Consider the following 12,990-nt stretch of genomic DNA (forward strand, 5'->3'; position numbering starts at 1 on the left):
GCATGAACTTCACAGGTGTTTATTTTGGTCTTTTTGTATGTACATGTTGTGGTTTTGCTGGTAAGGTACCTGATATAAAAGTTGTAAAAACAAGAAAAATTTCTATTGCAAAGTTGAAATTTCACATCAAAGTAGTAGAACAGGATATGGTGAGTGCTAATTGACAGTTGTAATCAGACAAGCAACATTGAAATTTGAGAAAAGTCATGTGATCTTAGCAGTGACTACCCCAGTGACATACAAATTACAGCATAGGGCCCATTGGCAGGGTATAGTTCTGGCTCTCAATTCCCAAGGGAACAATCAATGAACTTCATATTTTGGGAATATCATCACACCCCATCAGTGTTTCAGCCAGGGGGGTAGAGATTTCTCAATCACCTTGCTGTGCTACCTGTAAGGGGAGGGAGTTGTTTTCCGGAGCTGCGCAGAAAGTGCCCAGTGCCTACCCTTAGCCTGTTTCTTTTAGATAATTTTTTTCCCTGGGCAAATTTCGATCACAAAGGTCTATATTTCTGCAAGAGTGACTGAAGCATGTATATTTTTAAAATCTTGCCAAAAATTGTGACCTTTGGCATGCTTTGACCTATAAGTGACCTTCATATTCGAGACTGGCACATGGACTGATCCATTTGGGGAGGGGGTGCAATCCTGACATCATGACAATCATCTGGCTGTAGCTCGTTAAAATGCCGGAGTTGAACTCGGGCTTTTTGAACCAAAACAAACCTAACAAATCCAGCTTTGCAGTGGGGGTAAAGACTTGAGGTTTGAAATGTAGGTAAATGTGTTTTTAAGTGATTGTTTGACATGGCTTAACCATGTAGGGAATGGGCAATTCGATTTAGCAGCCCCTCCCCTGTACTTTCGACATACTGTACTGTACATTGTAAAACTACTCAACAAGGACTGGTTAAAAAAAATTTAAACCTCCTTGTACTCAGTAACAATATGTAACGTTAACGTCATTCTTCTCGTAATGTAATGTAATAATGTTGACCTACATATTCTGTCAGCTACCAATAATTTTCCCCAGACAATTGTAACATGATGAGAAAGCAGACGACAAAACGATTATTCAAATGTTTAGATTGCCTTTCCTAGCTGCAGTACCGTCAATGATCACTAGTCTGCGCTTCAGTACCATCTGAAATTTATTATGAACTACTCAATTAAAATGTCCTTCTTCTTCTCGTAATGTAATGTAATGTTGACTCCTACGTAACGTTATATGTATTCTGCCAGCTACCAACAATTTTTTCCCCTGACAGTAATTACATGATGAAAAACCTGATGACAAAACGATTATCAAAATGTTGGCTTTAGAAAAATATGCGGTTGGAAATGAAAAGACAAGTCTAGAGTGGATTCAACATAATGCAGATTCTTTTTTTATTCTCACGGTGGTAGGAGTTCACAGGCAAACAGAATATTTTAAACCATTTTGTGCAACATTGTCTATACATTTTTTTTCTATAGGTTGGCCTGGCATAATCTAGCATTAAGTTTTCTCGCATGCATATTATTATTTAATATTTTAAGCCATGATTAGTACAAAAAACTAGCATCACCACTAACACCAGTTCAATAACTGATAACTTATCCAAGGATAATTCAACTTCTAAACCACCACAATTTCAAACTTCTACAGGAGTTTGACCTGAACGTAACCTTTCTCTTTGTATAAACTGGTATAATTGAAATCTATGTACCTACTAGTATTAATTTTGTCAAACATTGTACTTTTTGTATTCTATCTAATGTTGATACAATATATGTACATGTAGGTACAAATCAATCTTTAAGAAAAGGTATCAGTTGATGAATCATATAAAACACAAACAAGAATGTGTCAATATTGACATTGATATACAGAATGCATTCATCAGTGCATTGGCACATCCATACATATTTCGAAGTTTGGAGTTGCATTACACATACATTGTAATCTTTCAAGATAGGCTTTCAACAGGCTTTACGTAGCCAATATTTTACTTATTTCAGCTTAAAAGCATGAACATGTAGTTTGCTATTTGAACATTGATGGTTCAACAATTAAACTTCTCACTCTGGGTCCCAACATTTCTCTCAGAAGATCTGTGCAATATTGGTGTTGAAAGGCAACATATGGATTACATGTACTTGAATTTTGTATTGTAGCCAAGACAAGTTCTACATGCATGCTTATCATTTCCAAATGTATCTTTTTGGAATTTCTTGGATCTAGAAATGGCAATGTCAGATCTAGGACTGCCTGAGAAGATGTCAGAGCTGGACATTTCTCAATGAAGCAGAGGTAGAGACAGGCGCGAGTTTTCTAGGGCCGACATCTCTCGATGAAGCGGGGGTACAGACAGACATCGCGGATGTGATTAATACCCATCATCCAACACAGAACCTCTCCAGACCCAGCCCGTAACCACCGTGGGGACAGGTGCCGAACTTTCTCTGTGGGGAGGAAAAAAACAAGATGTTTGTTTATTTGTTTACTTGATTACAAGAGTCACAAGTGTATTGTAGTACTAACAAGAACTGAATACCAGAAGATGAAGAGATCATAGGATGTAAACAAGTGAGCAAAAGAATAACTTAATGAAATCAAGATTAAAAGAAGATTTCATATACAAATTTTGAGTTGAAGTAAGATTCTAAAGATGAAATAAAGTAAGAACTTCAAATCTTCAAGATAATGTTATCACAGGAAGTTGTATAACAACACTAGTAATCTTTGGATTGATTTATGAGCAACCAAAATTGCAATTGTGATTTTATCATAATTGGAATATGAGGGATAATGTAAGTGTTAGCATTCTAACTTCTATGACATCAAAACACAACAAACATTTAAAAAATTGCTCTTTGCTTCTAAAATCTGTTGGGTGATCTGTCAAATATTTGGTCTCATCAGTCTATCACTATTATACAGCCTCTAAAACACATGTAGTAATATTTAGTACATGTAGTAATGAAACAGTTACCTGGTCAGTGTACCAGTAGTAAGGTGTGGGGTCGATGCCCTCTCTCTTGTACCCCTCCAACAGTTCCTCATTGTGCATATTCAGTACATGTAGTAATGAAACAGTTACCTGGTCAGTGTACCAGTAGTAAGGTGTGGGGTCGATGCCTTCCCTCTTGTACCCTCCAACAGTTCCTAATAGTCCCAGATCCTCATGGTGCATATTTAGTACATGTAGTAATATCAGTACATACGTAGTAATGAAACAGCTACCTGGTCAGTGTACCAGTAGTAAGGTGTGGGGTCGATGCCTTCCCTCTTGTACCCTCCAACATGTCCTCATAGTCCCAGATCCTCATGGTGCATATTTAGTACATGTAGTAATGAAACAGTTACCTGGTCAGTGTACCAGTAGTAAGGTGTGCACAGGGTCGATGCCCTCTCTCTTGTACCCCTCCAACAGTTCCTCATAGTCCCAGATCCTCATGGTGTATATTTAGTACATGTAGTAATGAAACAGTTACCTGGTCAGTGTACCAGTAGTAAGGTGTGGGGTCGATGCCCTCTCTCTTGTACCCCTCCAACAGTTCCTCATAGTCCCAGATCCTCATGGTGCATATTTACTGATACATGTAGTAATAAAACAGTTACCTGGTCAGTGTACCAGTAGTAAGGTGTGGGGTCGATGCCCTCTCTCTTGTACCCCTCCAACAGTTCCTCATAGTCCCAGATCCTCATGGACCCACCCACAATCTCTCCCACACCAGGCATCAACAGGTCAACCTGCATCAGACAAAAAGTACTTTGAGTTCTATACTAGATTTGAGAATATAATAGGAGTGCCGAAGTCTTAAGGTTAAACATTTACATCAGAAAAAGTATATGGCTTCAGACTTGAATAGTTATATTCGTTATAACACCTAAAATAAACATGCTAACAAATCAATAAAAAATGTACAAGTATATGGAGTATGAGTGGAGTGAACTTAAAAACGTATATTCAACTCCTAGACAATATGTAGTCATTTGTGATTTAAAAAAGAGTAGAAGCCAGTTAATTTGCACAACAGATTACCACACACTTCTGTTAATTGCACAGGATCCAAAAGTCCCAAACCGATGTGGTCAACCTAGATAACTTTCACATTATTGGACCACCACACACACACACAGATAATTAAATACAGTCAAACCTGGTCTACCGACCACCTGTGCATAACGACCCACTGTCCACTACGACCGCCGAAAAGCGGTCCCTTGAATTTTCCCATAGACGTAAGCATTAACATTTCTGTATATGACGACCACTGTCCAACGAGACCACGACCACCACTAAAGGCGACCGCACGTTACCTAAACACTGCCAAAACGACCGCGGCATGTGATTTTGTCACGCTACTTTAATGTTCACGGCGAAAAATGAGCGTAATTGCCACACATTATTTACCGCTATGCCCCCTCCCATTCTCATTACTTCTGGATCGGCAATTGACTCTACAAATAATTTTTCGGTGGCTTCGTGATGAGAATCTCAGGCTAAAATGCCATTATATACAGGGAGCAGACATGAAAGCGTTTAGTTTCACCAGGCTTTTCGAAGATAAACTAAAAAAAACGCATTTTCTGTCATAATAAAACATCTGACCCGCTGTTCTTCCCGAGAAATACGTTTTTGTGCAGCGCGGTTCAGAATCGCGGCGTCTGCAGGTCGGAAATACGCACCTCTGATTGGTTGAAACCACCAAAACAACAACAAATGCATTGTATAATGCCGGGGAATCCCCGGCAATCTCGCGCTCTGATTGGTTGGAGCGGAGCATCATGGGAACTTTGCTGCCAGCTCGACGCCATCTTGTTTCAAAGACTTACGTTTTAAAACGCAAAAGAACGCTATTTTCCAAGATTACGTAGCACCATCCTAGTTGCAAATGCATAATCCAAAGAACTTTCCGTGGAAACATTTGTTAATATGTGAATTTATGGTGTCTCTAGCGTAATTTTGGGTTTCGATGCAGCCGTAAAGTGAGCTGAGAGTTAGCGTGGGTTTCCAAAATATACCCCGAAAATAATGTCGCATTTTTCGAGTCACACAAAAACAAAACTCCCGCAAAGAAGAAGCCTGCAACATTTTCTGATCATAGCGATTGCGTTTTGGGTAAAAATGTTCGTCGATGTGCACGATGTGCCGGCGTGCAGCCGCGTGATACCTCAGTTACAGAATATTTGTTGTTAGGGCCGCGGTATGAGAAAAAATTATGACGGCACGGCACGCTGCAATTTTAAAAGCCGGACGAATTACCACCGTTTTTCTTTTTCAAATCATTCTTATTAATATATCTATTACAAATATCATTACAACTATAATACTTTTCAATACGAAGAGTAACATAAGTATACGTAATTCCAGCATTATATAACATCGTGTTATCTTGTAAATAATAAGAAACTGACCAAGGACGTTGAAACAAATGCGTTTCATGCATAAATTATCGATGTTCTGACTTGTCAGTTCCTTTATTGCCGCCATATTTTTTTTCTTTATAAAGACCACCTATGTATGAAGACCACTTTTGCTGGGTCCCTTGAGTGGTCTTCTTATACAGGTTTGACTGTACACAAATGTGGTGTGCAACAATTATTATACCTTGCCGAATGAAATTTGTTAGCTTAGTAATTACCTTCCATTAAAATGTGGCAACAAAAACATCTAAACAGTCATGCATCAACTGAGTGTTTATATATACGACTGAGAATGTAACAAGAACATAAGACAACAAGACCTACAGATTCTGTGAGCCGTCTGTCCTCCTCACACCGCTGCATGTAGAAGGACTTGATCTCAGCTGGGAAGCGACAGAGTAGGATGGGCTACAATAGGCAAGAATCATAATATTGCTGATGAAGGTTAAGACATCCATAGGTAATAAGAAACTCAATGCAAAAGTTACAACGTATTCAAGCAACTGCAAAAGTTTTGCGAATGGTTTCAGACAGTATTCTGCTCTCTTTTGTCAATGGCTGAACAGAAGCTGATGTGCAACATATATTCAAACAAAAGTATTACCAAACTCATTGTTTTGAATTGAATATTAGCTATAATATCATACTGATACATGACAAGACATTCAATAGAAATTCTAAAATATTGCCTTTAAAAAAAACAATCTTAGGCAAGCGCCACTATCTTATATTTGCTATAGGTTATCACAATGTTTTGAACAAAATAACAACAACATTAGGACATTACAAAATAATGATTACCTCGTTAATTTTATCAGTCATCTTCCTCTCTGGCATCTCAGGAATGTCCTAATTTATGGAGAAAGATAAAAAGATAAATTCTAGCTGATTACTGTATCAGAACAAACATGAATTGTCAAACACCTCAGTTCCAAGTTTGCGTAGTCAACATCTTACATACTTAAAACCTTTTTTCAGGTTTATGATATGAAGGAATATCATATTTCTATATTATGCTACAGAAACTTGCCTCCCCAAACTCATAGTAGGTGTCGTCATCCTTCTTGATGTCATTTTCCTTCAGGTACTTGATGGCATCCGCATAGTTCATCCTCTTGAAGGGGCGCTTTGGGGCTTGAAAGTCCTGCAAAACAAGAAAATAGAATTTGAAGACTTCACCTTAGGTGTAACAAGTTCCTGTTATTGCCTTCACGACAAAAGGTTATCAGAACTGGAACTTTTGAAATACATCGTACTACTAGTAAGTAAGAAAACTGACAGTAACATAAACTTGAGCTCACTGCGAAAATCAAGAAAACATATGAAAACCATGAACATTTCAAGAACTACAACAGTAAGGCTGTATGGATTTCATTATATGGATGACATCTTTGCACGCCTAAATTTTTGTCAGTTTTAAAAAAAAAGTTTTCGATCATAGTATTACTGTGAAAATTGTATGAAGCAGATGCAAAATGAGCAAATCTATAACATGCATTGCAAAAATATCGGAAAATGGATACCGGTTACCGTAAAACTCATGCAAAAATAAAATAAAAAGATGGGAAACAACAAAATGAAAAATCTCTGTATACTATACTCTGTGTGTTCAGTCTTTTGTTTGACCTTCCCAACTTCTCAGATTTTAGCAACTTGTTCATTTTTTTTCGTCAATTTTTTTTTGGCTGGGCTCGCATAATTTTTCAGATTCCCAAAGGATGTCACTTGTAATAGGCTTAGCAAATCAACAGGGCCTTATGTAAAAATCAAAATCTAAAGAAGTTTAACAGTCTTAACCTAAAAAATGACATATTACAATCAGTAACGGGTAGAATGTCTTCCCTTACCGGGTTGACCTCCTTGAGCAGGTTGCCGAAGGGAGAGTTGATGACTCGGTCCACAGTGTCACACACCAGGTCCTCTACACGGGACAACAGGTCATCAAAACTGATGAAGGGACACTCCGCTTCTATATGGGTGTACCTGGGGGTTAGAGGAACAGGTCATCAAAACTGATGAAGGGACACTCAGCTTCTATATGGGTGTACCTGAAGGTTAGAGGAACAGGTCATCAAAACTGATGAAGGGACACTCAGCTTCTATATGGGTGTACCTGGGGGTTAGAGGAACAACAGGTCATCAAAACTGATGAAGGGACACTCAGCTTCTATATGGGTGTACCTGGGGGTTAGAGGAACAACAGGTCATCAAAACTGATGAAGGGACACTCCGCTTCTATATGGGTGTACCTGGGGGTTAGAGGAACAGGTCATCAAAACCGATGAAGGGACACTCCGCTTCTATATGGGTGTACCTGAAGGTTAGAGGAACAACAGGTCATCAAAACTGATGAAGGGACACTCAGCTTCTATATGGGTGTACCTGGGGGTTAGGACAACAGGCCATCAAAACTGATGAAGGGACACTCAGCTTCTATATGGGTGTACCTGGGGGTTAGGACAACAGGCCATCAAAACTGATGAAGGGACACTCCGCTTCTATATGGGTGTACCTGGGGTTAGAGGAACAGGTCATCAAAACTGATGAAGGGACACTCTGCTTCTATATGGGTGTACCTGGGGTTAGAGGAACAGGTCATCAAAACTGATGAAGGGACACTCAGCTTCTATATGGGTGTACCTGGGGGTTAGAGGAACAGGTCATCAAAACTGATGAAGGGACACTCAGCTTCTATATGGGTGTACCTGGGGGTTAGAGGAACAGGTCATCAAAACTGATGAAGGGACACTCTGCTTCTATATGGGTGTACCTGGGGGTTAGAGGAACAACAGGTCATCAAAACTGATGAAGGGACACTCCGCTTCTATATGGGTGTACCTGGGGTTAGAGAGGAACAGGTCATCAAAACTGATGAAGGGACATTCTGCTTCTATATGGGTGTACCTGGGGGTTAGAGAGGAACAGGTCATCAAAACTCATGAAGGGACACTCAGCTTCTATATGGGTGTACCTGGGGGTTAGAGGAACAGGTCATCAAAACTGATGAAGGGACACTCTGCTTCTATATGGGTGTACCTGGGGGTTAGAGAGAGGAAAACATGTCTAAATATGGGTACTGTGGGTTAGAGAGGGAAAGTATGGTGTCAACATGGCATAATGGTAGGATGTTTGGCCCAGTTTAAACCTAGCCTGGGTACCATTCTGGTAGTAGTTTGCTCCTATGATTGCTTCTGCTGCCCGTCTGGGGAACTGTATATTCAAACCTTTTGGTGATGATGTAAGTCAATGAGCGATGATGTAAGTCAATAAATGAATGGGTTCTAGAGCACTCGTTCGAACAGGCTCTCCCGCAAGTGGACATAGGGCGTTTCAGGTGTTGGAAAAACTGTTCCAACAAGCACTTGAACCCATTCCTTAACTCGCTCATGTGTAGGGACCAATCAGCACCCTTGTCCAATCAACATTGCAGTGTAATATAAAGCACTGAAAGCTGCATTCAGTATGTCGCAAAGATCCTGTCACGAGGTGACCATTTACATTTATCGACCAAAACCGTGTAAGCTGAACTTACTCTGCCAGATGTCTGCGTGTACGGGACAGCTCTGCTCGGTACGACTCAGCGATACAGAAGACATCGCCCATTGAGGGTAGACATGTCTCTAAGTACAGCTGGGACGACTGGGTCAGGTATGCCTGGAGGTAAATGTTTTAAAACATACCATTCAACAGAGGCCATGAGTCTTAATACTTTTCAAGCAGGGGTAAGACTCACGTTATTTATTTACACCTTTTATGCATTTTGTCAGCCTTTCTATTATGTGAGTTTTGCACAGAAAACATATACTGTGAAAAAGCTTGACCCTAACTAAGAGTAGATTTCTATACAGTGGAACTACATAATATGTAGTTATATTCATTTGATGACATTTGTAGCAACAGTCACCATTACAATAGAAGACATCAAAACCATAAAAAGTTTGTCACAACTTCTTTATACCGGTACGTTTATTATCAGTGCATCCTCACCAATTTTTTTTTCAGATCCAGAAATTCTTTCGAGTTTAGGATTGATTTTCTATCAATTGCAGGAAAAAAATGTCAGATTCCTGTTAAGCTGCATATTACAACATGATCTCACTAATCAAAGTGCTGTCTGTAGTTGTATTAACAACAACTCAGTAAAATTCCTACCTGTTCTCCAAAGTAGTCCAGAGTAAAAAGGGTGGAGCCACCTTCTACCTGGGTCTGCACTAGGGTGGGAGGGGTTACCTGTCATGGAGTGGAGGGGAAAGTTATATGATGTTGTGCAGTAGTATACAATACTTACAACGCCTAGAAAAAATGTTGTGTTTCCTGTAACCCATCCTACCCTAAAAACCTGCCAACCCTAGCCTTATGGTACAAATCTGAAATGCTTCCAAACATACTTGCTTTTGGGTCTGTAATATTACGAATGGATTTTAGCATAGCTGTTTTTATATATACAATGTATATATGTAAATGTCGGCACAATTCAGCCAATGCTGCTATATGCCGTATATCTCAGACCTAGCTATAGCAATCTATTACATGTACAATGTCATGCATCTACAACTACAATTTGTATGACAGAGAAGACCAACTTAGAATATACCCAATCTAACATAGTAAGAAATGCTGAAGACCTAACCTCACAATACCCCCTGTTGAAGTAGTGTTCCCTGAAGCACTGCATGACCACTGAGCGCATCTTCATCACCTTCGACATCTGTAATAGGGAAACAAGACAATTAACAAATACCATTAAAGCGACTTCTATCTTCATGACCTAGATAACAAGGTACTCTAAACAAGTCCATGGCAACCATTAAAATATCTTTCTTCACAATTTTACATGTACAAGTACTAAGAATCAGAATTGCCCAATGTACTTGTGTTACTACATGTAGTAACACACCTTCTATTTGTCTTCTTCAGCAGGATAAATTTAAAGGCTTTGAAGTTCATCAACCTCCAATACGCAAAATGTATGCTTTTATCTTAATTAAATGTAAACAATTACTACTGATGACTCTACTTACATTTTCTCCTCTGATCATCATGTGCCTGTTGTCAAGTTGCACATCAACATGGGATTCCTAAACGGGAGGTAGCAAGTTCAAGTTAATTCATATTTATTCTAATGAAACTACGTGTATCTTTGACAGACACAAAATTCAAAGTTCTGTTTGTCCATTTGTAACATAGAAACAAACCAAGGAGAAAAGTATGTCTTCTATTTCCCACCTACCTCATTGATGAGGTTATCCGCTCCCCCAGGAGGGGCTAGACCAATCAGCTCCCAGTAATCTGCATGGAGCTCATGACCTCCTGGAGCCTAGGGGAAAAGTTTAAAGGTCAACTCATCTTTCATCAGAATAGCACAATTCCTTCTCTCATTTGATATATATATAGGTCAAATATAATTTTCTTGGACCCGTAAGCCCAAGAATGTGTGGATGCCTGCCAATAAAAGGTTGGACAAGTTTTCTAAAATTCACTTGTCCCATTGCTCGCTCAATCGCTAAGTGTCCCATTGGGCGAGTACATAAAAAACTTACTTGCCCAAACCAACTTTTCACTTGCCCAAATCTTAAATGACCCTTTTCTATGTATTTTTCACTTACAGCAATGGAATTCTTTAATTTATTTTTTGGCTCTATTGCTTGATGCCATTACTGAGAAAAGTAACAAGTAGATCAAAATCTCGCTCATGGAAATCTTACTTGCCCGATTGGACAAGTGGAGTTGGACATGTGTTTGCCTGAATGGCACTTTCACTTGCCCAGGACAATTGGACTAGTAGACTTGTCCAACCCTGCAATATAATGTGTTCATATTCTAATCCAAAATCCGGTCAACTGTTTTTTTCAGGTCTGTTTTTTTATTTTTTTAAGAAAAACCCCTTACACCTAGACCACTATCCTCACCTGTTGTCCAGCAGGAACCTCCTTGATGACCCCATAGATACAGACTGTGGACTCAGTGGAGAGGACCAGGGCATTGTAGGTGTGGCACTGGGGAAAAATACAATAAAATGTTATTTTGAGGAATGGATGATCTTGCTCAAATTCCACTTTTCATTTCTACTATTTCGAACATCATCATCATCACCTTTCTTTCAGGTCTTTAACCAACATTCAAATAACATGAGGGTGTCTTAATGAACATACAAGATAAAAAAGCAGGTTTAATTTCCTTTATTTATCAGTTTAATACGGTGCTTACCAGAGTATCGTTGAGAACACACTGTAGGAAGCCAGTCCCGTCTCTCAGCACTATAAACATCAGGTTTTTACCTGGAAACAATAAAAAAGCTCTTTACAGTTACCGCATTGTACTATTACTAAATGAGTATTACATCATTTCATATCTTACCATGTGCAAGATTCTTACATTTCAAGATAGACAAGAAAGACAGCATAATCTTTACAACTTGATACTGCAAATTCATTTAGATTTCGCATTAAGATGGGAAAGAAGGTTTTCCTGTGTTTTAAGTTTGCGTCTCACACAGTTGTACAGAACAGTAGAAAACACATATTTGTGGTCTCATTGTTTTGTCGGAGGTAACCACAATTACAGCGATTATAAAACCACCGAAAATATTTCAGGATTTACAACGAAAAGTGCTTGGTATCTTCAGTTCTTCAGTGCTTAGGAAAAACAAGACTGTCACAGTGGTAGTGGTATTACAATAGTATATGTTTACCCTGTCTGCGGATGCGATGACACCAGGCCTTCACCTTAACCCGGGAGTTACGGTTGGCGGTGGCATCCAAAATCTTGATCTACAAGTTAGAGGAAAAAGAAAGCTTGAGCACTGTGACACAAGGAAGCACATTCGGACTGTAAAAGGTACATTTTGTAAATCAAATGGCAAACTGTTGTATGATGAATAAATCTACTTCTTTCTGACACCTAGCTTTAATTTGGTACACTATGGTACATGGTATATTTTGTAAAGGTAGTTCCATAGACTTTTACTAGCACTTCTTGCTACCCACTGAACAGAACAGTCCCTTTTTTATAGATTAGCCCCTTGCAGCAAGACATTGTACAACACAGACTAGCTTTAAACAGACGTGCAAAATTAAGAGCTTCCCACTCTATATACATGTAGCTACTTTGAAACATAGAGCTATGCTCTGTTGCTAACTGATACTGTATTCGATCTGATAAAGTGTATACATGGATGATGGTTGGACAGAACACTGACCAGTTTGGCTGCAGGCAGGCTGGAGTCCTCTGAGATGGTCACCTGTTTGGCCGCCTCTAGGTTCTCCTCACGACGTTTGGCATCCTCAGCCTGGACACAGGAATATGGGTTTTATAAAACTTTATTGTACTACATGGTATATATGGTACATTGTATAATGTATGGCAACAGCTATCAAATGTAGTATAATACATATTTCATATAGTCATTTACTTGACTATAGAGTAATCTATATATAAAGTCTTCAGTTGCAAAGATGACAGTTTGCAATGCATTGGACCAGAAAAATATTACTTAAAGTTGACTGTTCATATCTAATGATTAGTGTGAGACTCAATGTTGTGATTAAGTGATTTCGCTCAAATTTTTTTTTTGA

General features: G+C 39.0%; 1 protein-coding gene across 1 annotated transcript; it reads right to left on the bottom strand.

The window, feature by feature from the left end:
- Positions 1-1,359: 1,359 nt before the first annotated feature.
- On the bottom strand, positions 1,360-12,704 carry LOC118408951 (asparagine--tRNA ligase, cytoplasmic-like; the record flags this gene model as incomplete). Its single annotated transcript, XM_035809818.1, is given in 16 exon segments — positions 1,360-2,394; positions 2,397-2,448; positions 3,608-3,739; positions 5,741-5,824; positions 6,218-6,265; positions 6,447-6,560; positions 7,264-7,399; positions 8,949-9,070; positions 9,569-9,646; positions 10,047-10,124; positions 10,438-10,494; positions 10,647-10,733; positions 11,326-11,412; positions 11,624-11,694; positions 12,108-12,186; positions 12,615-12,704. Coding segments are annotated over 16 exon segments (1,392 nt in total), but the record flags the coding sequence as incomplete, so codon positions are not given.
- Positions 12,705-12,990: the final 286 nt, after the last annotated feature.

This window comes from Branchiostoma floridae, unplaced genomic scaffold (assembly GCF_000003815.2).
Source record: "Branchiostoma floridae strain S238N-H82 unplaced genomic scaffold, Bfl_VNyyK Sc7u5tJ_577, whole genome shotgun sequence".
Classification (NCBI taxonomy): domain Eukaryota; kingdom Metazoa; phylum Chordata; class Leptocardii; order Amphioxiformes; family Branchiostomatidae; genus Branchiostoma; species Branchiostoma floridae.